The 25,517-nt window shown below is 42.1% G+C and overlaps 3 protein-coding genes across 15 annotated transcripts in view; 2 read left to right on the top strand and 1 right to left on the bottom strand.

Moving 5' to 3' along the window:
• The window catches only part of LOC104149670 (acyl-coenzyme A synthetase ACSM3, mitochondrial), a 14,976-nt gene extending 10,823 nt beyond the window's left edge, over positions 1-4,153 (top strand). For 6 of the 8 annotated variants that reach the window (XM_068908917.1, XM_068908915.1, XM_068908916.1 and 3 more), the window contains 5 exons: positions 587-688; positions 1,727-1,854; positions 1,973-2,072; positions 2,513-2,632; positions 2,801-2,983. In XM_068908917.1, coding sequence (XP_068765018.1) covers positions 587-688; positions 1,727-1,854; positions 1,973-2,072; positions 2,513-2,632; positions 2,801-2,887 — 537 coding nt within the window. In that variant the 3' untranslated portion in view covers positions 2,888-2,983. Of the gene's footprint in view, positions 1-586; positions 689-1,726; positions 1,855-1,972; positions 2,073-2,512; positions 2,633-2,800; positions 2,984-3,689; positions 3,813-3,947; positions 4,026-4,124 lie in introns of those variants that run through there. The other 2 variants (XR_695376.2, XM_009683414.2) reach the window with 2 other exon arrangements.
• ERI2 (ERI1 exoribonuclease family member 2) lies at positions 3,248-9,197 on the bottom strand. The gene is made up of 8 exons (XM_068908914.1): positions 9,129-9,197; positions 8,633-8,784; positions 8,335-8,462; positions 7,963-8,119; positions 7,148-7,248; positions 5,839-5,920; positions 5,188-5,276; positions 3,248-4,980 (listed from the first exon to the last, which is right to left on the bottom strand). Exons 1-8 carry the CDS (start codon positions 9,149-9,151, stop codon positions 3,646-3,648), a joined length of 2,067 nt encoding a protein of 688 aa, XP_068765015.1. The 5' UTR covers positions 9,152-9,197; the 3' UTR covers positions 3,248-3,645.
• On the top strand, positions 8,576-25,517 carry REXO5 (RNA exonuclease 5). 6 transcript variants are annotated; one of them, XM_068908913.1, is made up of 21 exons: positions 8,576-8,681; positions 9,971-10,259; positions 11,017-11,146; positions 11,489-11,610; positions 12,505-12,631; positions 13,480-13,567; positions 14,707-14,856; positions 15,006-15,094; positions 15,935-16,050; positions 16,865-17,003; positions 17,581-17,675; positions 18,507-18,609; positions 19,221-19,357; positions 19,671-19,779; positions 20,131-20,241; positions 20,365-20,502; positions 21,033-21,125; positions 21,605-21,824; positions 22,344-22,537; positions 23,155-23,264; positions 25,296-25,517. In XM_068908913.1, the coding sequence occupies exons 5-21, from the start codon at positions 12,566-12,568 to the stop codon at positions 25,363-25,365; spliced, it is 2,028 nt and encodes a 675-aa protein (XP_068765014.1). In that variant the 5' UTR covers positions 8,576-8,681; positions 9,971-10,259; positions 11,017-11,146; positions 11,489-11,610; positions 12,505-12,565; the 3' UTR covers positions 25,366-25,517. The 6 variants fall into 6 exon arrangements, with proteins under 6 accessions (XP_068765014.1, XP_009681705.2, XP_009681702.1 ...); XM_009683410.2 differs by lacking the exons at positions 8,576-8,681; positions 9,971-10,259; positions 11,017-11,146 and adding an exon at positions 9,398-9,658; XM_009683407.2 differs by lacking the exons at positions 8,576-8,681; positions 11,017-11,146 and having other exon boundaries at positions 9,826-10,259.

Below are 25,517 nucleotides of genomic sequence, written 5' to 3'. Positions count from 1 at the left end.
GCCGTTGTACCACGTACCATCATTTAACAGTGAATGAAAGAGTCTGAAAAAAAATACATGTGCTACTGCCCTGAACTGAGTATGCAAAATAAGCAATTGAACTACTCTGTTAAACCCTCCTCACAGGATTACATAGATGACGGCCTTCTGCTGACAATTAGATACCAAACCTTTAAACAATGACTGGAATTAAATTGCTTAGTTAAGGGAGAGCAGGACTGAATATAGTTTCATGGTAAGACTAGAACTGCTGAGGCAGATTCTAGCACCAGATCAATTTGTAATATTGGTAGGATTTTAGTATCTTTCTGTTCTTAAATTTTCCCACTACATTACATTACTTATCTTCCTCTTGGGGTGGGGGGGGGGAGTGTCTTACTAGCGTAATTTCCTGTTTGCATAGTGCAAAGAGAAAAGACATGATGCAAAGTACACTGGATTACTAATATTCTTCACTAAATCATTTTGTAATGAAGAAAAATATTTCAGTTAAGTATTCTACATGAGCACCAAGAGTCTATAACCTTCATTTAATGTTATGTGATTTGGTTCCAAGATAATAAAATGGTATTTTGTTTGTTTTTAGATTATAGACGAAAACAGTAATATTCTGCCTCCTGGAAAAGAAGGAGATATTGCCATCAGAGTAAAACCTACGAGACCGTTTTGTCTTTTCACTTGTTACACTGTAAGGACATTTCTACAGTTAAATTATATGCCCTGTTAAATATCTCTCATGAGGAATCTGATGACCCATTTCATTCACAAATACTCTGCTTACTGGCTTGAAAAAACCTTTGGGGAGGAGACAGGGGTTTTCATTTCTTCCTACAAACGATGTTCTACTTACACAGAGTCTATCCTACCTGGCAAGTCAAGGTCCACTGTCTTTCGATAGTTATTTCTTTTATATAAAGTGAAAGGCTTGAAGGGCCCCTTGCTCCCCCCCCCCCCCAAATTCAAATCCTGTCCCTGAATTAGGGCAAACTGGGGCACGATGGAGTGTTTCATGCATAGCAGAATTTTTTTTCTCTTTTTTTAATAAGAATTTTATTTTCAGTCCAACAGCCAGAAAAATGCATAGTGCTTTTAGTTCTGACAACTAGAAACCTTATTAAATTTTATGGCTGGTATCAGCCTATGGTCAGGTTTTTCAAGTAGTACTAAGCATATGGAAAAGAACACCATGTTTGCTGCCTAGATGACCTCTTCTGGGAGTCAGTTGCATTTGTTATTCACAGAGCACTTATTAATTAGGCTGTGCTGATCCTAAACTTGCCATTGGGATGAAAAAATATCAGGATTAGGGACACTAGAAATAAGAAGGGGAAAAAAAAAAAAAGAATTAAAGGCTAATCATCTAAACGCAAATTCTCAGTTCCATTTGCTTGCATGTTTCTTGCAGCCTTCAGTGGTTCCTAAAGCCATAATATATTAGTATTAAAACTTGACGTCACAATCAGTAAAATTTACTCATTTATCACAATTTATGATTTTCATTTCTAGTTTGGTAGCTTAGTAATGCTGAATTAATACGTCTCCCTTATTAATTTCCTGTGTTAAAACTCACTTGAATTTAAGGTACATGACCATATGGGCCAGTCTAAGAAGGTGACATTTTCAAATATTCAACTGTACTATTACTTAAATACTGAATATGCGAGAATACACTTGTCATTTATTTTCAGGCAGTTTTGTATATGAAATACAATTTAATATTTCCTAGGATGATCCAGAGAAAACTGAGGCAACAATACGTGGGAATTTTTACGTCACTGGAGACAGGGGGATTATGGATGAAGATGGATACTTCTGGTTTGTTGGAAGAGCTGATGATGTCATCAATTCTGCTGGGTAATTTAAAGCTGATAAACAAGACGTCATTGAATTTGACTAATACTGGTGATTCAGCCACGACATTGTGTTATGAAACATAACTAACCCCCCCCCCCCCCTTTCCTCCATTTCAAAGATATCGTATTGGACCATTTGAAGTAGAAAGTGCCCTAATAGAGCATCCTGCAGTGATGGAAGCAGCAGTTGTTAGCAGTCCAGACCCCATCAGAGGAGAGGTAAACAAGTTAAACATGCTTATCCTCTTATACATAGCTTTGTGCATGCCAGAACTAATAAAGCCCAACTCCCGATGGATTTGTCTACCTATTGGTTGAATTTTTAAACTAAATTTAAATCAGCGTTTGCATCCTATAAGACACTGGAGAGCCCACACAGGAGCAAAACCGACCAAGATAATTGCCCCATAGCCTGTATGACAAAAGCACCCTATGACGATTTTCCTGTCACTAAAATACTTGCAGTCCTTGGTATGTACTGAGCATGCCTCCGCAGTCCAGACAAATACAGAGCACACACAGACTTTGAAAAAGCCATCTGCTCTATACATTAGTTATTCTGCAGTTTGTCAGCAGATGTTTTGTGTAAAATTCAGATCTTGCTGTTGTGTTATATTATTTCATTGGCATTTAAACCCCGCGCCCTTGTTTTTTTTAAGGTAGTGAAAGCCTTTGTTGTTTTAACATCTGACTATGTTTCACGCGATCCAGAAAAATTGATGAATGAGCTACAGGACCATGTTAAGAAAGTTACTGCTCCATACAAGTATCCTAGGAAGGTGAGTGCTGAAACTCACAACTATTTTAAGTAATTATTCTTCACCATAAGAGAGTTGGCATTAACTACAATATGACTCACAAATATATGCCACTGAGGTTACGAAAAAGTCAAACTCTAGGTAAATGATATCTTATTTTTTATTGCAATTTCCTCCCTTTCCCAATAGATGGAGTTTGTTCAGCAGTTGCCAAAAACTATTAGTGGGAAGATCAGAAGAAAGGAACTGCGCCAGAAGGAGTGGAGAAAAGTTTAGAATTGCTGCTTTTTTTAATAACATCTCTTACAACGTAAGATATTGCCGATTTACACTGTAACGTAAAGTAAAAGACACTACGTTGTGGCCTTTTTAGTTCAGGTTTTCACAAATTCTTGTCCAAGTCTCAGCCTTTGGGTATCCAACATGCTAGAGTAATAGCCCATAGCAGCAAAACAGGCAGACTGATATAAATGAAATGGGAAACTAACACAGAAAAAAAGCACCACGTTAAATAAACTTAAGAAACCATCGTAGGCATTTTATCTTTATTGTTAACTTAATTTAAATAATAAAAACCAGGAAGAGTTTAAAAGAGCACAGTTGCTTCAAAAATCACTTTTCAGAAGTGCAACAACTAATAAATACATTTTTTAAAGTTACAGCCCAATACAAGTATGTTTACAAAAATGAGTATAAATAAAATCTATATCATCACAGTGATGTTTAAAGATTGGACTAGTAAAGAGTTTAGAATACATGATAAAGTAGAAATTTAAGATGTTTAACGCCAGCTGTTCATCCTTTAATTTTAGCACTTGCAGCTTGATCAGTTCTCTCACTTCATCCATGAGATAGTTTATGACATATGGGTACTCTGTATGCTTGAGCAATTTCCACTTGCATCTACTTTAACCAATTATGTCATTTTTGTCCCATTCTCAGAACATGTATCTAAGATCATTTGACTGTTCTGATTACAGTAAGCAGGAACAAATAATTGAGTTTAAGATGTGGACAAAAAAAATCATTAATTTTCAAGTTCTCATAGAGGGTCTAAGACGCAAATATTTCTTGTTAGAAGAATTTCCTGAAGTGTTGGAAAAAGTTCCGAGAGAGGTCAAAGCATCGGCATTCACAGTGAGAACGTCAGAAGATTTCTCTTTTAGAAACGCATGTTCCCACTTGAAGTATCCACAGCCTTTATTACCTTCGTGCTTACCAACAGGACAACAAAAAAATGCTTTGCCATGATTTGGACCAGTATTTGATACAAAGAGTCTTTTAGCTCTTCGACCACAATTACACAGAGGGGGGGTTAGTTTTTCATTTTTCACAGCCTTTACAGACTGATTCAAATTGACCGTGGAGTTCAGAATGGCAGGAGACGCTCTGGACAAGTTTGAACTTCTTAAAGGTAAGGAATGATTAAAAGACACAGTCTTTTCTTTATATATAGCAAAAGACTGTTTTTTTGCTGGTGGGAACATTTTTGGACTCGTTGGCTTTCTTTTAGGAGCCTCAGGAGTGGAGTCATTTCCAATTAATGCTGAGTGTGATGAAGTACCATTTACCTTTGCAGATGGTAACTTAAAAGCAGAAAAATTTGAAGTTTGCCTTTGGACCGTTTCTACGTTATAGATTGTAGTATCAGGACTTTTGTAAACAATAGACTTCTGAGGTTCCACAGGCACCACAGTTTTCCCCAAATTGTGAAGATCTGAACTCATCACAGCTGATACTTTGGAAATTGTTGGTTTTTCAGACACTGTTGGAATATCTGTGCTTGAGTCATCTTTAAATTGAACACAGTCTGGATTTTGTTCATACTGAGATTCTGGTATTAAAGCTACATCTTCCCAGTCAGTCAGCAGAGATAAACAATCAGAACTAGTACTAACATCCTCATCAGATATATTAACTGAGGAGATGGTAGTGGAGACAAGCACTAGTCCTGACCCACGTACTGGGGAGCTATAATTGGCAGTACTCATCAAATGCCCGTTGTTGAACCCTTTCCAAATGCCTGTACAGCAAGATAGCTGTGGCTGTCCAAGAGGAACAGAAAATCTGTCAGCAGATGCTGTTAAAGAGCTTTGGGCTTGATCATACAAGTCAGTCCTTGAGCTGCTGCTAGATACAACATGGATGTCTGCAGAGGAATTGATGGTACTTGTCTCCTGTTGTTCTTCCATTTGTACGTTGGAATTTATTGTAACTCTGGTAGTACTGTTGTGGTTTTCCTCAGCTGGAGAGCTTGTGTTGCAAGTTCCATCTCTAGATGTTTCAGGTCTGCTATTACTTCCCAGTGGAGTCTTGTCAGTGAAGGCTGTATTCAGTGTTCTGGAAATCAGATTCTCCTTTGGATGTGCCTAGGGACACCACAAACACATGGAGATTTTGGGAAGTGAGTGCCCAGAAGTAGAAATCAATGCACTAAATTAATAAGTGTATTAGCTTAACGGTGTTCTGTTCAATTCATAGTCAAGATGCTGGGTTGTTCATTTGAATAGCTCACCTTTCATCTGTATGCCAGGCTCCAAAGCAAGTAGAAGGGAAGATGCGAAAAAGTTACTAACCTTATCCAAAGATTTAGTAACCTTCAGTACACATCCATCACAAATCATCCTCCAAGCAAGACGGGCAGTATTCCGAGAATCATCCAACCCTTCGAAAGAATGGTTATATTAACGTCTTCCTTTTAAACTACTACTGGGGATAGTTGTTATTAGTGGAAAAGGGACATTCGGGCAAGACTTACATAAATAAAAGGGATTCACATAACTCTGACACACAGTTTTCTAGAGAACTGTTCAGAAAAGGACAGTGGTCATCTAACCACAGTTTAATATATGTTCATGATTACTAAAATCCTTGTTGTATCACTTACATCAAATTCATATTGTGCTAGTAGTCTCTTACACTGATAAGCTGTCTAGGGCTATCCAGCAAGATAAGTTTCCTTATTCTTCCCCCGCTGTTTTTACTTTTGCACCCTACTGATTTAACATTTGGTGGTGGTGTGCAACAGATACTCAAAAGTACTAGGCCACATTTCAGAAAAAAAGCATAAACTCGGAGATCACCAACTCTAACCTTTGAAGCATCTAGCCTTTCTTATTTTGATGTTTTTGTTGAACAGAGCATTATATAACTTGGAACAGTTACAGTAGCTACTTAGCTTTATAAAATTATATATATAAAGATGAGGCTGATCATACCATACTTACCAGAATGCTCCCGTCCTGCAAAAGCCATCCCCAAATCCTGCAAAGCACCTTTTAGCCCTTTAGGCTTCCTATTATAGAATGACTAAGAAAAAAAAGTGCCGGTGATTAACATACAGCATTTCAAAGCCTCTTCACAGTGAAGTAAAAACGATTTCAGAAATGCCACTTCATGAATAATAAATCTCACAAGGTCACTGTGCCAGTCAGGTATCTTTGTTTTACAGTTGGGGTAAGCAAGCATAAGAGCAAGTAACTTACCCCGTAACAAATTAGAAGGGAAAGAACCATGAATCCCCTTCTCTCAATCTTAAACTAATCCATTCCGTTTTAGCCCTGTAACCATTCATTTGAACTTTATGGCTTACACTGATCAAAGACTGAACTGAATGGCCTTGAAGAATACAACTATAAGTAATATCTTGGCAATATTATTTTATACTTTATTACAGCAACTGCTGTATATTGCAGAAGCGTAGGCATTAATACATTTGGCACAGATGTAAATTCCTTTTAAACAAGATGCAACATATTGCTACACAACCCAGGTATCTCGTTGGATCACGAGAGAGGGGAATATTCACCCTGTTTTATTTCAGAGACCCAGTTCTGCTGCCTAAGTTAGGAGCCTAAGCGCCAGGAGGCCAGTGGACAGGTAGACTCCCGGATCCTTTTGAAGTTCCCCTGACTATACAGGGGGAGTCCAGGTGCTGTTAGCCCCTACATTAGAACTCTAAAGATCCAAATACCTCTCAAAACATGCATGGTGCAATGTTAAATGAGGACCAAGTAATACACATAACTGTTTCAATATACATTCACATTCATGTAAAGTATATATTCATTTTTTACAGTATTACTCATGCTGTTCAGAATACACTTACTGGTAAAAGCCCAGTTCACATGCTAGAGCCATAACTATTCTCTAAAAAGGAAAGGATTTCTATCTTTTACACAGCAACACTGGGCAGTAACGAGAGCATGAAAAAAACAGGGAAGTTAAGGCAGCAAGCGGAGCAAAAAATTCCAGAGAAGGAAGAGCAGCTGGAAAAAATTCTCCTAGGATTGTCACTTATTGCAGTGTCATTTATCAAACACCACCACTTACAGAGTTGTTTTCCTAGAATTCTATTAAAATTCACATAGTTCTAGAGCAGGGACTTTGACACTTGAGCAACAGTAATATACATGGAAAGAAAACAAGTGGCTAACCAGTCACTGGAACATACAATCTGGGTTTCTAACTTTAGGTACAATTAGCCCTGAGGTGATAATATGGGTATAAACGTTTCACAGTATGATTTTTCCTCACTCTGTATGTTGCTTTGAGATCGATCCAGGAATTTAAAATGTCTGGTTTTCGCAGCTGCTTCCTTTTACACTCATAGTGCAAACACACACCCAGGTCCCAGTCTGCACAAAAGAACAAATACAAATAAACCTTTCTTTTTTAGTCCTAATGATTACCAAACAGGTATTTATTTTATCTGAAGAAAGTAGAGGTTACTAGAAACACTAAACAGTTCAGCAAGAGGTAACACAACCATTTACAAAACAACACTGCATGCAGAATATGAGACGTGTTTATCTGGGCTGGTAACCAGTGCCGTTACATCCATCACTAAAGAACTGGCCCAAACTTGGCTTAAAATCTCCATAAAGGGATAGAACATCCACACACCAGTAGCATCCTGTACTGCTGGACAGGAAATTCAAAATAACACATCCATATGAACTCTTTTGCCATGAAAAGCGCTAGGGTTGTTGTAATCGAACATCGAGACAAGTGAATGACTTCATGACAGGTGAAGATCTTAAAGACCTCGTTAAATCATTTAAGTCCGTAAGAATGGTGACACAATACACTATACGTACAGCAGAAAAATGCAGTAAAATATGGTATGTCGACCACAGAGACAAAGATGTAGTGAACACATCAGAACTTAATATTTTTCATATTTTAGTCTTATCCCACCACGATACCTCTCTTAATACCTAACAACAGGATTTTGGACATACAGGTGTCACAAAAATTGGAGAGTATCTCACTAGCACCACCAAATGTTCGTGTGTGTGTGTGTGTGTGTGTGTTACTCCACAGAAAAAGCAAAGGAAAATTTTATTTACCTGTCCAAGTAACAAAGGTACATAGTTTTGCTTCTGACGTAGAATGACTTGGAATATCTGAATTGAATAGAACTTTCTTCTCCTTTTGTATCTTTTGAATCCATTTCAAAAACTGTGATAAGCAAATATTTAGAGGGACCCCTTCATCCACTTGATTCTTAATGAAACAGAACAAGAAGCGTATATAAAGGTGTTAGTACATACTGAAATCAGTTTGAGGTTTACCTCTCAAAGAATGATACGTTTACTGTCCAGTCCCTGATAATGTTTTTCTGCACGTACTCTTGAAAACATTTCTGCTAACTTAAGATCCTAAAAGACTTTGAGTGAAATGTAAGGCCTCTTTAAAACACTACTGTAGGGCAAATATACCTGTGTTATGCCAGTCAGTTCTGTACAAAATTCAGAGAGAATAGGGTGCTCCTGAGGCTGGACATAGGTGTGAAATTCAGATTCAATCTCTCCCGTTGCTGTGTTTAGCAGAACTGCTGGAAATTCAACTACGACAAAACAAAGAAAGAAAAGGGGGGGGGGGGGGGAGGGAACACAACGCAACAAAACAAGCCAGAAGAGTTAAAGCCACTCACAAAAACAGCGAGTGTACTTTAACCGGGGGGGTCGAAACGTCGCCAATGAGAGCACCGCGGGGAGACGCCAGCCGGCCGCTCACCGGTCTCGGGGCGGCGGCGCCCCGCGTCCCGCCAGCACGTCGCCTCCAGGTCCACCACGGTCACGTAGCCGAAGCGCTGCCCCGCGGCCGGGCCGGGCGCCCCCCGCGCGCCGCTCCGCGCCCCCGCGCTGCTCCGCGCCAGCCCCAGCTGCCTGCAGAGCGCGGAGGCGGCGTCGGGCCGGGCCACGGGGCCGCCTGCCCCCACCGGCGCCTCGGACGGACGGACGGTCACCCCCCCCCCGACACCCCCCCCCGCCGACCCGGCCCCCGCCCCGCCCCGCCCCCCCCGGACACCCCCTCCGCCGACCCGGCCCGGCCCGGCCCGCTCCAACCCCCGCCCCCGACACCCCCCCTCCGCCGGCGCGGCCCGCTCCAACCAGTCCAGCCCCCCGACATCCCCCTCTGCCGGCCGCGGCCCCTGCCCCCTCAGGGCCTCTCCCCCGGCCCCGCCGCTCGGGGAGCCCCCGTGGGAGAGACGGCCGCCCGGGGCTCGCACCTAGCCAAGCGCTTGGTGGCCATGGCGGCCTCCCTCAGCGGCGCGCGGCGGCCATTTCAAACCTGCCGCCGGCCCCGCCTCCAATCCGCGCCCTCGGCGGATCGGCTGCTCTGGCCTGTGCGCGCAGGGCGCCGGCCCGCGCTCGCTGCCGTGCGGAGGGAGGCCGCGCCCGCCGGCGTCAGGCGCGGGTAGTCGCGGGCCGAGAGGACGCGTGGTTCCGCGGTGCGGCGGCGGCGGCGGCGGCGGCGGCGGGAGGGGCGCAAGGCCTGGGCCGGGGCAGCGCCACGGGGCCAACGGAGCCGCGAGCCGGCCGGGAGCGCGGCCCGACACCCTCCGAGCGGGGCCTGGGCCTGGGGCCGGGGCGGCGGCGCCGCGCATGCTGCCGGTTGGGCCCGGGGAGCGCGATGGCGAAGAGCGTCTGCGTGAACGGCTGGAAGAGGCGCGGCGAGGCCGCGGGGGAGCCGCAGGGAGCGAGAAAGAAGAGGAGACGGGGCGGTGACGGTGTGTGCCCCAGTGGGCCCAAGCCAAAGGTGAAAACAGCGCCAGAAGCGGGGCTGCCCGCACGCGTACGCTGTGAGGGCTGCGTCGGGCGGCGGCGTCCCGCGCTGTGTCCTCAGCAGGTTTACTGCCTTACTCGTTGGGATGCCGGAAACAGTAAAGGCGTGTTTTTCTTCCGTCTAGCTAGAGCTTAGACTGCAGGTAGATACTAGCTCTTTCTCCTGAAAAAAAAAGAAAGGAAAAAAAAAAAACAACGTGGAAAATGAACTCACTTGAAGCGTTAGGCATTTATATTTAAGGAGTTTTGTTAAAAACAAACTTTCTAACTGTTTTTTCCCCCGTAGAAACTAGATCTTGAAGGCAGAGTTGTATCTGGTTAATTCACACCTGACGGATACAAGTCAGCGCAGGACGGTCCGCCTGAACGTAGGGAAAAACTGCTCTGCTGTGAGGGTGACGGAGCACTGGCACGGGTGGCCCGGAGAGGCTGTGGCGTCTCCATCCTTGGAGACAGTCAAAAGCCGTCTGGACGTGGCCCTGGGCATCCTGCTTGGACAGGACTAGATGATCTCCAGAGGTCCCACCCAACCTCAACCGTGCTGTGAACCCAAAGTTTCAAGCTCGCGGTAACATGTGTGTCATCCAGGTTAAAATTAATTCAGTGCTCAGTTTGGGAGAAGAATAAGTACATCTTAGACTGTGAGATGGGTCTGATTTGTACTGGATTAGAAACGGAAATTCCTGTGGTTGCCAGGGGAAATGAAATTTCTGCTCATTATTTTGCAAATCTTTAATTAGGCTGCACTGAAAACAACAGCGGCATTATTTCTTTACCCAACTTAGTATGAGAGATGAGGGACTAATAATTATGGCACCACATGTTATTAACAGGTGATTCTTAACCACTTGAACCTAAAGGGTTGTCACCTCTGTTTAGCTTTCTTACTCAATGACAAACGACTGTAAAATTAAACTGGCTCGATCCCACTGGGGCAGGCTCTGTCAAACTTAATGAGCACAGAGTTTATTAGCGTGGTGGGGAAAACACATCTCATGGTGGTTCTTTATCTGGTGGGATTTGATCTTCTGTGTTTTTTTATGGTCTCTCTTCCAGCATACCATGATGTCTTTCCATCATGCAACAAAGATTATCTTTAACATTTTTGTAGATTATAGTAGCTCCACTGGAACAGGCCAAACGGCAAATGGAAGTCTCTACAATCATTTGTTTTGCTTACTTATTAGCTTTTAGGAGAATTCATGAGTTGAGGACTGTGGCCCTAAGAACTGTTGTGTTGACTTTGTGGTACAGTCTGTGCTCATCTCTTCTGTCTGACGCTTTCTTCTTACAGTTTCCTTAGCGTTTACTGATACATTTTTTTTCCTGCAGGGGTCAGTAAACCTATCTGCCAAAGCAGATCACGTAATTCAAATGAAATAAACGGGCTTCAACAAAACCTTCTGTGAAGTGGCTCCATATAACCCTTGTATAAACGCCCAAAGCTCTACAGCAGCAATAGGTGAACAGGTTGAGAGAGTGAAACGCCATGTTTGCAAATTAAGTAACCTTAAGTCTCCCTGTTACGTATTTCTACCTATGCTAATCCTTATTAAATACATCTTTCAAATTAGAGCATCTAGGTTACTGAAATATTAATTAGTAAATTTAATATTACAGTGTGATCTGAAAGGGAACCGTTGTCCATAACGATAGGAAAAGTTATTTTAAATGTAGTTTATTGTACCTAAATAATACATTTTACTATAGTAGTACTTACTGTGTAGTTTTACTCTATAATTCCCTTCATTTTCCATGAACTTATGTGATTACATAAAACCTGTCTTTTATTTCTCTTTTACAGGAAAAGTCATCGCGCTTGTCAGCAGCGTTATTTGGTGAGGACTGTGAAATCAGCCACGACCAGGTGTATGAGTTGTTAAAGTATGCAGCTTTGGGAAAATGCCACAATGCAACACAACCCAGGTATAACCCATGTTTGGGAAACAATCGTGTCTTCTGTGCTGCCGGCTGTGAAAACTTACGTGAAGGCATACAGTCAGTGCTGGTTTTGGGATCCTTGCAGCACAGTTGCCATAGTGACTACCTGTATTATACAGATACAGTGGTTGTTTTACCTGGCCAGAAACAGGATTCCTCTGCTGACAGAAATGCGTCCATTTCATAATTTTGTTTCATGCAGTTGTCAAAAACTAAACAATATTTTGTGGAACAAAAATTTCCTACTCTGAGAAATGAAATACTGGGTTAAAAATATTAACGTGACATGTTTTATGTCAGAAGTAATTGAAACGCTTTGTAGTGTTTTGGGAGAAACATTTTAATCACTTTGCCCTTTTTTAACCTGAACTTTTCAGCAATCAAAGGAAAAGGGAATATAAAGGTTGTATAACCTTGGATGGGAAAAGTATGGTGAAATGTTACAAAGCTTGAAATAAAACTTAAAACTTGAGGCAAAAGTATTCTCACTGTAATTTTTTAACAGTGATTGGAAAATGATGCTGTGAAGCTTTCCATTTTGATTAAAGTGATTTTGTTCATCAGTTTTGTTGACTATACTGTGTCACTACAGCTGAACTTATTTACATGTATTTGTATTCCGATGCATACAGATGAGACAGGTTTTGATTTGAAAGGGTACCGAAGCAGAATTTGGGTACAACTCATTCTCTCTCTGTCTCCCGTATTCTGTTGTTTCCAGGAATATGTGGCTGGTTGAGATAAGCTATAAAAGCCCCTTCTCATTGAAGTCATTTGGCACTCTGCCATTGACTGACATGAAAGCTGGACTGGGTCCAAGTTTGTTTTTAAGAGTGCTTGATAATTGTTTTCCTTTTATTTATTTATTTTTAATTGCAGCTGGTGCCGCATTTATCACCAAAGCCACCTGGCTGGGGTTGTGGTTATTGTTCTGCATGAAATGAGCCAACTCCATTTCTACAAATTCTATTTACAGTTCAGACACCTCAGAAAAGTGTTCCGGCATGTAAGTCCCCAAATTGTATTGCGGCCTGCTACACCTCTTCCAATCATGAAGGCATGTCCCAACATTTAATCCCTGCCGTGAAATTATTTCCTTACCAATAGGAAGTGGCCCTCTTTGAATCACAAAGCAAGATAGTAAGAGGATCTACTTGTAGCTTTTGTCAGCTCAGAGCAAAGGCCAGAGCTTTGCCATTCAGCGATTTTCAAGAATTATGTCTTTGAAGTCTTAGCAGGGGAAATGTTTATACATTGATGTTTCAGCATTCTGATTATTTCTGCATCTTTAGGATGCCATAGAGATTAACAATATCTTGGTTGATTTGGAATTTACTCTGAGCGTGAGCGAGAAGAATTTCAATAGTTACGCTGTTCCCACCAGTTGAAAATCTCACCTTTACTATTTGCATTTTATTTCAAGTTTCTCCCATTTCCTGAAAACATTATTAATATAATTATTTTAATTTTCCGAGTTACAGCCAACGTTTCTGAAGGAAGAAAGATGTACTTTGAGACTTCTAGAGAATTCTCCCTTAACTGCCACAAATGCAAATTACAAATTAACTGGCAAGTTTGGAACTTGCTCTGGCTTCTGTCAGTGAAAGTCTGAGATTAGCCTTCTTGATCATATCAGGCAAGGCAGAGCTATCTCTTAGTACAAAGACCTGTGGTGTACACCGTTAAAACTGTTTTTTTTTTTTTTTTTCTTGAGAGAATCTGAAACACACTTCCACTACTTTATAATTCCATCCTCCTCCAAATTTGGATGGTTTTAGGAATAAAACAACATCTCTTTATTTATTTGTATTTTTTTGTTATGATTCCAAGTCTCTAACGTGTCTCCTTTTTCAGAGATTCACATTACCACCTTCTTCAGCTACCTTCCTAGCCAACCTGTATGGAGAAGAAGCAAACTTGAATCCTCAAAACACTGCACAAGGTATCTTGCTTGGTTCTGCATCATCTCTTTCAACCACAGTGATTCACTTTGAATAGCAGTTTAATGGCTATGTATATTGTGCAATCCCAGCATGCTGCTGTGGTAAGCTTGTTTACAAAGGAGAACACGTGATAGCTTAAACCGTGAGGATAGTTCCCCTAACTAGTTCCTTCGCTCTCTGTTGGGCTTATAATCACAAGTAAATGCAAAAAGCGGAGGGAAAGTTTTAACATGTTTAATCCAAAATACTGTTGCTTCCTTATCCATTTTATGATCATTTTATTCTAAGATGTGTCTCGTAAAACATACAGAGATCTAAAATAGATTCAAGCTAGGTAGTTACTCATTTGTTACTAGTTTTTTTTGTTATACTGAGCAGCAAATCAAGGTACAGAACAGGTGTGTTGACAACGGATTTCCTATTTTTACACTCTTAATAGAGGTGATTGTAATCCTACAGGCTTGTACAAAACCTGCAAGAGACTACAATGAAAACTTCACTGAAATCTTTAGAAGTGTAACACAAAGAACATTGAATTCAAGTCCTAAATGGGAGAATGAACAGCTGTTACTTTCAGTGTGTTGAAAAGTCCTCTAGCATCTGGACTGTAAACCTACTGCACAGTCACAGATCTGAGATGTCAGGTATATTTTCCTTTAAGTGTAAACTGCAGAGAATCCCTGCAGGAGAGTTTAACTTCGCACACCTGTGGATTCTGGGGTCGATTCAATGTTTGTGTCTTTGTGAGCCACGTTTAAGAGCATATTTGCTCCTCATATTTATGGGAAAGAATTTCACAGAGAAGTTTAAAAAAAAAAATAGAATTTCTTTTACAGCTCACAAAATAAGAGACTATTATGCTGTCATGTTTATGAGGAAAGTATGTTCTCTCTCTTACTGAAAGGGACATGGCCCACAGGCTTGTAATGTGACTTGCCCATGATCAGCTAATAGTATCAGTAGCTGGACTGGGAGTAAGAGTCAGGTATCCTGAGTTAAGAGTTCATTGCTTCAGGTAGTGTTTTCCTTTGAAAAGGTGCAGCCTCTTAGTGTACATACTAATGGAGAAAACTGACTGCAAGTAAGGAGTGTTATCTGAGCTTGACAGATGCTTCTAATTTTTAAATGTATATTACAGGCTTGACTTCCACTAGCAGTGAATGTGTTCCTAACAGCTCAGACTTGCAGTGGGATCCTATTATCCAGAAATATGGAAAAGAAAAACGAGGCATGACTAGCTACACTCTAACTTTAGAAGAGCTGAAAAAGAATGATTATCCCATGAAAGGTCAGTTTTTTAGAGTTTTTTAAAATTTTGACAGTTAGTGGCTTGTTTGATCATGTAAGATATGTCCTTTGTACCCCAAAATCATCTCTGCTGCCTGCCTGCCTTACTATATGAGAGGGGTCTTACTCACAGGTATCTTTTCATTCTAGGCTCCCCTGGCTGTGAGGACTATATGTACACAGAGTGTGATCAGCAGAGGACAGACAGCAGCCCCCTCTTTGGTCTGGATTGTGAAATGGTAAAAATAAATGTGTGGCCTTACAGAACACAGTCAAGCAACTCATCTCCTATTAGCTATTCCACACTGAGCCACGCACCTTGTGTATTTGCTAAACCACTTCTGACATATTAATAACCACTGCCAGTCCCTTCATTGGTGGCACCAATGCTAATACAGCCATGGGAAGGACTCGGAAAGCAGTTCTGGAAAGAAGACAGAAGTGTTACCTTTGTCCTGTGCAGTGCAGCAGAGAGTTTGGTTCTGCCTAGACTCTCAGAGCAGCAGCTGGATCCACTGGGCCTGTCCCTGATGCTGCAGTAATCTGCTGAGGTTGTTCTGGAATTCTTCCTCCCAGCCCTCCCCAAGGTTTGGAAGGGAAAAGATTTCTTCCTGCCACACACACATTTCCTTTATCCATCACAGTTCTTCTGGCAGCTTGCTGTGGTGAAGAACCCTTCCTTAGTGCAGTTTTGACTTTGCAGAAACATCTAATTGGCATCACTGTTGAGTGACTAAAGATACAGCCCAGGCTCTGCTTTTAAATTACACAGCTTCTCCGGAAAAGATACCCTCAGTGTCATTTGCACAGTGCAGAGTATAAACTGATTCTGTGACATTGGTACTTTGTAATGGCTTTCTCTGTGTTGCACTTGCCTGTTTGTTTGCTGCACTTACGGTGGGCATTTAAGGATTAAAACGAAGCATGCTACAGTATTAAAGAGCTAGCTGTAAGTGGTAGATCTCTAAGTAAAAGTCCTTAGTAGTAGTGCTGGCTGCAGCCAAAGCAGATGTTAGCTAAGGTTTTTGGATGGCAGGCAGCATGCTGGTTCACCATCTGCCTGTGCTTCTTTCTGACAGTGTCTGACGGCAAAAGGCAATGAAGTCACTCGTGTCTCTTTAGTGGATGCACAGGGTCGCTGCCTCTTGAATGAACTAGTCAAACCTGAAAGCAGGATAGTGAACTACCGCACCAGGTGACCTGCGTATACATTTTTTACCTATTCATCTTTAAGATCGGCAGCCCCTTCAAATTAAGCCTGTTAAACAGGACCTTTCAGAGGGCTTCGGCTTGTACGCTTTCACAGTTGTCTGCTCCACTTCACTCAGTGTTAAGAATACGGTTCTTACTATGTGGTTAGAATAACTAATATTATGCATGCACTTTTCTGCTACATAGTGCCTCTGTGTCTAGGTAGAAGTCTTTTCATTCTGCAGTGTTCCAGGAAAAGTTGTGTTAACGGGTTAATGATACACAGCACAGATTACCCTTTCACTGTTGGCTACAGGATAAGTAAGATATGGGATTGCAGCCTGGGTCTGTCCGCTCCATAGGGAAGTTTGCTCACCTGTAAAAAAAGAATAGAGCAGCTCATCAGCTTGCACACAGCTCTAGGGTTTGGCTCAGTTTCATAACAAAAGCAAACAAAACTCAAGCCACATCTTCTCCAAAGTTTGGCCCAACATTAGGCTGAGGGGAAGTGCCAATCCCTTCAGGTTACTTGGAAGCATCTCCTTCCACATCAGCCTGGCAGTGTTTTCTTACCTGTGCTGTCTGATGCTAAGAGTTGCAACATTTAAGAACAACCTTTTGAAACAGCCGTGGCAGCACCTAAAACAGTTTAATATCCCTGAAGTACATTGGAATAGATTTAGATAGGAAGCAGTAAATAGCGTTCTGTCATTAGTCTTGTTAGGCAGAGTTTGTTTTACATGCCTTGCTTGTAATGTCCTCCAGTAAGTGCTGTTGCTAATGTGTTGCTTTTGCCTTGGCCAACTTTTGTTTTAAAGATTCTCAGGAATCACAAGAAAAATTCTTCTTCCAGTGAAAACAAAACTGGCAGACATCCAAACCAGACTAAAAAAAATGCTTCCCCATGATGCAGTATTGGTGGGTCATTCTTTAAATGCTGATCTTCAAGCCTTGCAAGTGAGTATGCTTTAAGAGTGTTTTTCTCAATCCTGTGATACTCATTGCAGACCTAAAACACCCAAACAATTCCTGTTTTTATTAGTAAACACTTGTTAATAACAAAGGGTTGCTTTCTGTTGTGAATAGCCTTATGTCTATAAGTATTTAAGAGCGTACTCCCTGTAAATCTATAAAACTTGTAAGATATTGTTCAGAACCCAAAGGGAAGGGAGGAGTTTGTCCAGAAATAAATGTAGTTGCAACAGCAGATCTACCTCTCTGCTTCAGCCAGGTGCCTTTGATAGTTCCGTCATGGGAAGAAGTTAAGTCCCTTCTACGTTTAATTTCACAGACCTAATATGCTTGAGTCATAATTACTCTTTCTAACCCAATCTGGATCTTCCTGATAGAATGTTAGGAAGGAGATTTTGGCCTGTTTCATTATTCCTGTCTGCTGCATTGTTGTGGACCAGTTATTTATCAGTGAGAAACTGACAGTTGAAATGAAAAGGCAGAAGTACCAATAGCCATGCAATTACTACCCAGTTCCATAAGACTGCTGTTATATTAAATGCATGACTTTTCTCTCCTTCAGATGATCCACCCCAGTGTTATTGATACTTCATTGCTTTTTGCCAGAAATGAAGGTCGAAGATTTAAGCTAAAATTTCTAGCCAAAGCAGTTTTAGGGTAAGTTACTGCATTGCTATCGGAAGTATTAGAAACTGCCGTTGGAGGTCAAACGGTGCTGCTCTTCCACCAGTAGCATCCGATTCCCCCCCCCCCCCCCCCCCACTAAAACTCGAAGGAGAAGGCTGTGCAAATAGACATGATAAGGAGTTTACTGCCTCCTTGAAACATCAGGCATTTTAATAAATTGACTAGTCTTTGGGCAAACGGATGCTGTGACATGACCAGATTGGAGTGCTTGTTTTGTACATGAACCACAAAACTAGCTTTTCTGCAAGTCTGTAGCATTGTCAGTGTGTTGAATTGTAAAGCAACAAAGACACTCTCACAAATGAGATTTGTTGCAGTTATCAAGAAAGAAAAGCTAAGGTATGAAAGTATGATTTACTGACTTAATTGTATTCCCCGGTGTACTAGCTACTGTTGGATAGCATGTGTTAGCGATACAGTGCTGTCCGTTCACAAGGTGAACGTTAATAGTCTACAGCTCCACGCTTTGCTGAGTTGGAGGTTGCTTCCCTGTCTGTGCAAATTGAGTTGGGTCATTGGTTAAGGAAGAAGTAAAATTAAAAATAGTTGTGCATCAGAGCACCATGTATTACCGCTGCTTCTGTCAAACCATGTAAACAGTGTTTTGCTCAACGTTGCAAAAACATTTCTTGCAGTAACTTTTGGGAATATTTCACAAGAATGCTGGTGGAGAGAATTGAAATCCTTCTTGAAGAGGGGAAAGCTATTTTGCCCAAAAAAGGCACAGTTTAGAAAAGACAAGATGTTCATCAGTGTGGGAAAACAGATAACCTGCCTGTACCTCTAATTTTGATGCCCTAGGAAAGAGATCCAATGTGAACAGAAGCTTGGACATGATCCTGCAGAAGATGCTAGAGCTGCGCTGGAATTGGCTCAGTTCTTTATTGAGCAGGGACCAGCAAAGGTAGCTATACCTAATTAAGATTTCTGTCCATTTTGTAAAAGACCTTAATAGCAGAACATGCAAGTTGTTGCGCTTATGAAGAAAAAAAAAACCCATTTCTGCTCAGCCTCTTTTTGACTAAAAAGAGAAAACGGAATTGTGATATTTTGGTAGCTCGTTCCTTTTAGCGTATATCCAGTAATCTCAGTAATCCGGCGCATTACCAGTGTTTCAGTGCTCAAACATTGACACGAATTAGGGTTGCTGCTGATCTTAAAGAGGGGCATTGGAGCAAAGACCGATTTGAACACTTCCAGCCCTCAGGACTGCATGCCATTTTTGTCAAATGAAAGAAGTGAGGACCTTATATACTGTGGCAGGGATTCCGCTGGTTTTAGGAGTCTGTCCTTTGTGTTGTGTGTTTCTGAGAGGACTTTCTGGAGATAATTGCTGGTTGATGCTGTGAGTGCTGCATGCTTGAAAAATGACTTCAGAAAAGAATAAGGCAAGAAGTGAATGCCTCTGTTTCTCTACTTGATATGCCTAGGTGACTCATAGAGAAGGCGCATGTTTTTGAATAGCAACAATTAGCTGTAATGAAAGACAACTACTGATCTTCCTCCTTCCCCAAGGTAGCAGAACTAAACTTGGAGATGCTTCTGACAACCGAAAGACTGACTGAGGTATCACAGAACAAATCCGCATTACAACTGCAACAAAATAGAGTCCAGAGACAGTTGAATGATCCGCCACGTTTATCCAAACCATGGTAATAAGACTTCCAAATATGCATGTTCTGCCTTTGACTGAATCCTTAGGGAAATCATGTGTTATGTTTTCAGAAGCAATCAGTATCTTCAGAGAAACAGAGATAATTGTAGAATAGGCCTTGAAAACTTTCAGAAGATATATCAATATTTCACAAAGAGTATTCTAGGCTTCTTTTCATGTTGAGGACAAGGATATTCTTTAAAATATTCTCTAAAGAACTGTACCATTTTTCACTGACAGGCACTTCTTGAAAGTTTTTAACTGATTATATTGATATGTAGTGTGATTCATAGCTTTCTTTTGTCTGCTAGTTTTTTAGACTGCTTGCAGATGACTGGCCAAAAACCCCTCCTTTTGGGCAGACAGGAACTAGACTCTTCTGGCTTGTGTCAGAGTAACCTGAGCACTTCAAACAAACAGGTGACTGGACTGAGAGTGGGTTGGTCTAAGCAAGCATCAAAGTAGTTCAAAGTTCTTGTTCCGGGCGGAAATGATTCCTATTTTAAAAAGCTGACTGACAGTAATCTTAGGAGTAGTCGTAATACGATGTTAGCTATATCTGGTTTAACATTTTGGAAATAAGCTTTGATCCTGTGTCATCCTCATGACTCACTAAAGATGACGTTCAATCAAAGTGGTTCCTGCCTGAGGTCTTCCTTGGACAGTAATGACAAGTAAAGTTGTGAATTAAGCTCCGTAGCTTTGTTTCTGATCCTTTGCTGTACCACTGCCTTGCACCCCTTTGAGCCTTGCATATGTTCTTCCCTGCAGGTTCTTCAGAGAGCCCTAGAAGATGTTCCCCTGTCCACATTCAGTATCATTCAGTTCAGTTTGGATCCAGAGTACGTTGCACCTGACCTTCTTGCTGGAATTTGTGAAAAGGTAATATTTTTTGAGTGAGGATATTCTTCATTGCTGAGTTTGGAAAGAGACTCTGTATTTGGAGGCACAGGCACTTAGTTCCTTTGCTTTGTGAAGTTCCTACTCTGATTTGTGTTCCTGCAGGTGAGAATCAAGCTGACTGACATGCTGACAATTTACGCAGGTCCTTTTGATGAAAACTTTTGCCTGAAGTCCGTGAAGAAAGAATTTGGGAGGTGCGGGCCAATCCGATCTCTTACAGTGGTGACAGAAACATACCGGGTAAGGACCAGTCAACGCATTCAGCTTGCTGACAGGCAGGGAATTCTCGAGTAACCTCCTGGAAAGGTGCGAATTCAAACCACTTAAATACCAGTTATTCTGTTTTTCTGGTAGCATAGCTACCAGCTACAACGATTCAGTGTACAAAAGGTGTTCTGCACAATGACAAGAATAAACACAGCTCACACTGCTTAACTGTTGCTATTCGAGCTCGTTCCATAGGGTGGCTGTGAGCTGTTGAAAAAGCATCACCATTTAGGGGAGAGGACTTTAACCTGAGCCCTGGGGAAGCTGAGATAGTTTGTGGCTCTCCTAAGGGAGAACGGACGTGCTAAGGTCTTTAATGGCAGAAGTGGTGTTATTAATTGCTGAGCTAATTAAACCTTGTTTCTAACAGCTAATATATATGGAAATATAGAAATTTTGGGGGGCTATATAAAAAATTACCCTTATTGAGATCTGACTTGAGAAAGGGGAGGACTGATACGTTTGAAGAGCCTGAAACGTTTTATCTATCATCCCGTTTCAAGCCCTATGTCTGTATCCAATACGAAGTGCTGGAGGCTGCCCAACTTGCTGTGGAAAGTCTGAATGGAGCTGAGGTAGCAGGATCCTGTATTAAGGTAAACAAAGCAAATAGCAAAAGCCTAAGTTATGCTAAGCACAGGAATAGCATGTGATACACCTCCTTTAACATCTTCTATTTGCAGCGTGGTGTTTGGTCTAGGTCATTCACTGTGCCATTACCATCTCCCTCCACCACTAACACACAGGGCATGTTTATAGCCCTCTTTTCTTTCTACCTGCCAGCAGAAATTCTGACCTGGCATCTGCATCTTTGAAAGAAAGAGCTGAGTAACTGGGCGCTATAATGCCATATACATAGCAGGGGTTCATAGATACATAGTAGTTCTGCATTACACACTCTTTCCCTTTTTCATAAATAATCTGAGGTAGCCTTCATTAATCACCTTTTTAAAGAGAGGGAAAATAGCTAACCGGGTTTTGGGAAGGAGAAAAAAAAATCATTCAAAATAGAAGCTCAAAACACAGAGCTGGATAGACTGACATGCTACATTTATTCCTCTTGGATCCACCCTAGGTTCAGAGACCTATCACTGCAACAATGCTGGACTGTGACGTGCTCATAAAGGAGCTAGAATTAGATATAGAAAATGAAGGTGTGATTTATGTGGCGGGTCTAAAGAAGTCATTAACAGAGACAGACTTGCAAGAAGAATTCAGCCAGTTGAAAGACCTAGAAGCTTTGTTCCTGCCAAGGGATCTCCAGAGTGGAAAGCACAGGAACTGCTGTTTCCTCAGTGAGTAGCTTTGCCTGCAGCCCATTTATTTCCTTCAGGCTCATTCAGCAGCCTTTGGGGACCTGCACAGACACAGCAAGAGCAACTGAAATTTGGTATGCACAAAGTGGTAGCATCTGGAATACTCCAGTGAAAGCACACAGTCTTGCTTTAAGGAGCAATTGACAACTAAATATTTAAGGAAAGAAAAACTGCTTAAAAAGAATCTTTTTTCTACAAAAAGTTCCAAAATGTTTCATTGGCTCCAGTCCAGAATGAGAGGTGACTACTGTGCAGCTACTCACTGACAAGTGGTCACCTCTAAAAAGAGAGGGGGTGAACGACTGGATGGATGCTGTTGCAGTTAACTGGCCCGTCTGTGGTTCTGATGCTTACCCATAACAAGCTGAGGCTCTCCTTACTGCTGGGATTTCAGTTTCTCATCTCCCTCCTGTTCCACACCTTTAGTCCTGCCCTACAGGTGCTAAGGATCAGGGCAGCAGCATCACTGGCAAAGCATTTTCCCCCTTCTCTTTGCAGAATTCCAGAAATCAGAAAGTGCTGTGGATGCCCTTGAAGTTATAAATGGATGGGCAATGACGGGCAGCAGGCTAAGAAGTAGGAAGGCTCTTGCGCCAGGTCACCTCTGGAGATGGATTGGGCAAATGGATCACGGCAATGGGAAGCAAAGAAGAAATATTTTATGTGAGGAAAAGGAGCAACAATCTGACTCTGTGAGTTTAAAGCTAAGCTCATCTTTACTGTAGTTAGTGAGAAGGTGGCTGATAGTGACCTAGGTACTGCTCTGGGAATCAGAAGTCATAACTTTGAGCAGACTTAGGTGCAGAGCTACCTGTAGCAGGGTGATCTCTTTTTACAGGAGCAAAAAGACGGCTAAGGGTCAGTTCCTGCAAAGCAGTTTGGAGACGTAATATCAAGTGAGATAATGTGGCATTTGTGGGGCACTGCATAACCTAGAAAACCAGCATAGCTACTTTGAGGCAGCAAGTGGTGCTTATACAAGAACTGAATCCTACCACTTAAGAGCAGGCAGAGCAATTCACAGGTGCAGCAAAGGGCATGGGCAGCACGGAGAGAAATGACTAGTGCTGTAGCCCTACAGGAAAGAACAGATCTAGTGGCAGCTGTCATTTTTACTGGAGGAAGCGGCAGTGCCATTGAAGTAGGGCACATGGTTCTCCCAGCTGCTGAGCCATTGTGCTTCCAAATGCCAGCCAGAAACAGAATCACTGCTGTCCTCCCTGGTTCAGTCTCTGACAGTGCTATGGGATCAGTTTCACCGTAAGGGCAGATGAATAGGGGATTTTAATGCTTATATTCTGTTACACAGGAACAGGAGTTAAGGAAAAAGCTGAAGAAGCTAGACCAGCACATCAGGAAGCTTTATAGACGTCTGCAGAATAATACCCTGTGCATTGTTCTCTTTCCTGGGGTGAACAGGTAATTTGCCCCCTATATTGCAAAGGGACGAGGAAAATACGTTGCCAAACATTTTTATCCTTAGCTACGAAAAATTAAAACCCTGCACAAGGAAATTTAAGTTAGCTGGGAGAAGGCCTGAAGAAGCTGTTCCACTTACCTGGTCTGACTTGTGTGTTAGGGCAATTAAACCTGAACAGGAGCTCCTGCCCATAAGCCATGCCTGAGCCAGACTAAGCACAAGTGCTGAAACCACTTGTGTAGCTGATGGGCTGGCATAGCAAGGCTGAAGTACACAGCGCTAATTAACAGTACGATACTTCTACGTTTACCTACCGTCCCCGTTATATGTTTCGTCTCTGTCTTCTCTATTCTGAAGTTGGTTCAGCTTTGCTAGCAAGGCAAGTTTTATGTGCCTAAGAGAACTAAGCCAAGTTTCCACAGCAGCCACATTGGGGTGGGGAGGGTTGGTTGGATTTTGTTTGTTAGTTCAAAACTAACAATCTCACCACTCTAGCCCAGGGCGCCAGTTGCAAGGGGACAAAGCCCTGAGTTGAGTTGGGCTTCAGAGGTAGTATCAGGGATGCTGCTAGATGAGGTGGGCTTCCTGCACTTCAAACCTTGGGGCCTGAACTGCCACAGTCATTCAGTGCTTAATAATTAACCAGAAAGGTTAAATCTTTCCCAGGCAAGGCCCAAGCTACTGAGTACGTACTGATTTCAACAGACGTCACTCTGTTCTCTTACTGTGCCACTGTTCAGACTTTCAAACATAGGTCACATCTACCCTTGCTTTTCTTCAGTTTCTCTTCGATAGCAGCAGGACCATTCCTTTGCTGAAACAGAAATATCTTGTGCTGAAATAGAAGCAGGGAGACAGAGCTGCTCTCAGCAGCATCTCTTCTGCCTGACTAGGCAGCTAGGCCAGGTTCTCCTTGCCTACTTTGAAAAGCTTCTTGAGGAAAAGAATCATGATGCTGTATTATCCTGTAGACCAAACACGCTGTCCCTAGAAAGGAGATGTATTCCCAAGCCAAGAGTACATTTAGGCTCAATGCCAGTCACAAACAACTCAGCAAGGTTGCATGCCAAGGACTGCTGCTGGCATGCACTACACTAACAGTTCAGTTTCTAACAACATTTTTAAAAATAATAATTATTTTTAAATAACTATTTCCTTAAGTAAAGATTTTTTAGCTGCTGCTTCTACACACATCCCAAAGGAATTGCTATCTCGTTTTGTATGCTGTTATTCCAACTTAGCAGAAAACAGTTGAGTGTGTAGCTAACCTCATGCAAATGTTTTCTTGCACAAGCTTTTTCTTAATCACCTAACAGCATTAGTTTAAATTGGCCATGGGGGAGGCGTGAACTGAGGCCTAACCTCCTAACCAAGGAGTTTAGGCGTGCACTTGGTCCTTTGATCAGCTACTGCCTGCATTTGGGCTGCAACTGAGTCAGTCTACATTTCTGAGCAGTCGTTTGCCTCTTATCTGGCAATTTAGCACCTTGTTTTGTTTATTAACCTGCCAGCTCCATGGAGAGCTTTTGGCAGGAGGTGTCCGTGGAGCTACACACGCTCATGTTTCTTCTGGAGCGGATTCACTGGCCTCAGCAGGTCCAAATTTACTTCAAGTGCCAGCTCAAACTAGTCTTAGCATAAACTTGCCTGTTGTCTCGCTTCAGTAAGGTGCATGAATCCAGCCTATTAGCAGAATAGGCAGTTTCAGGAGTTTGTGTCCCCAAGGAGGAGGCGCTAGAAGCCCTCAAACACTAGGCTCGCATCAGTGAAGGAAGAAGGGCACTCCAGTCCAGACTTGGAAGAGTTTCTTGCCAAGCAAGGTTTGTGAATTACTGTTTTCCAGAGGCTGACGATTCATATAGTACGTTTGTTGTTTCAGAAGAATGCTAAGCAATTATTGGAGGGAGAAAAGATTGCTTTTTTAACCTGCTGACCCTGAGGGTTGCAGGCCTTTCACTGCTAGACCAGCTAGCTTACATGCATCAAGGCTACCCTGAACAGCAATAACACTCCTCTTGTTTATGTTGCAGCATACATGGATCACAGTCTGGCCTTGGTCTGATGGGAATAAAAGATGACGGAGCGAGGAGTGCTTGTTAAGTTGCCAAGTTTTTAAGCAAAGTCTTTTGTTAAGATATTTTTAATTACTTTAAATATTGATGTATTTGTAAAGGTCTCTCTCGTACCATAAGAACAATAGGCTTTCATGTTGCATCTTTCATAAAGTCTAAAAATAAAAGCTATTCAAAACA

Source organism: Struthio camelus, chromosome 15 (assembly GCF_040807025.1).
Source record: "Struthio camelus isolate bStrCam1 chromosome 15, bStrCam1.hap1, whole genome shotgun sequence".
In the NCBI taxonomy this organism is placed as follows: Eukaryota; Metazoa; Chordata; class Aves; order Struthioniformes; family Struthionidae; genus Struthio; species Struthio camelus.
This window is presented reverse-complemented; position numbering and strand designations above follow the sequence as displayed.

Coding starts and splice junctions, on each gene's coding strand:
- ERI2 (XM_068908914.1), bottom strand. CDS start 9,151: ATGGCCACCAAGCGCTTGGCTAG. Junction 7,249..7,962: donor TACCTTTGTTACTTGGACAG/GTAAATAAAATT, acceptor TCTTTTGTGCAG/ACTGGGACCTGGGTGTGTGT. Junction 5,277..5,838: donor TGCAGGACGGGAGCATTCTG/GTAAGTATGGTA, acceptor ATTCTTTCGAAG/GGTTGGATGATTCTCGGAAT.
- REXO5 (XM_009683410.2), top strand. CDS start 9,533: ATGGCGAAGAGCGTCTGCGTGAACGGCTGGAAGAGGCGCGGCGAGGCC. Junction 16,051..16,864: donor ATAGTGAACTACCGCACCAG/GTGACCTGCGTA, acceptor TTTGTTTTAAAG/ATTCTCAGGAATCACAAGAA. Junction 17,676..18,506: donor CTAGCCAAAGCAGTTTTAGG/GTAAGTTACTGC, acceptor TTGATGCCCTAG/GAAAGAGATCCAATGTGAAC.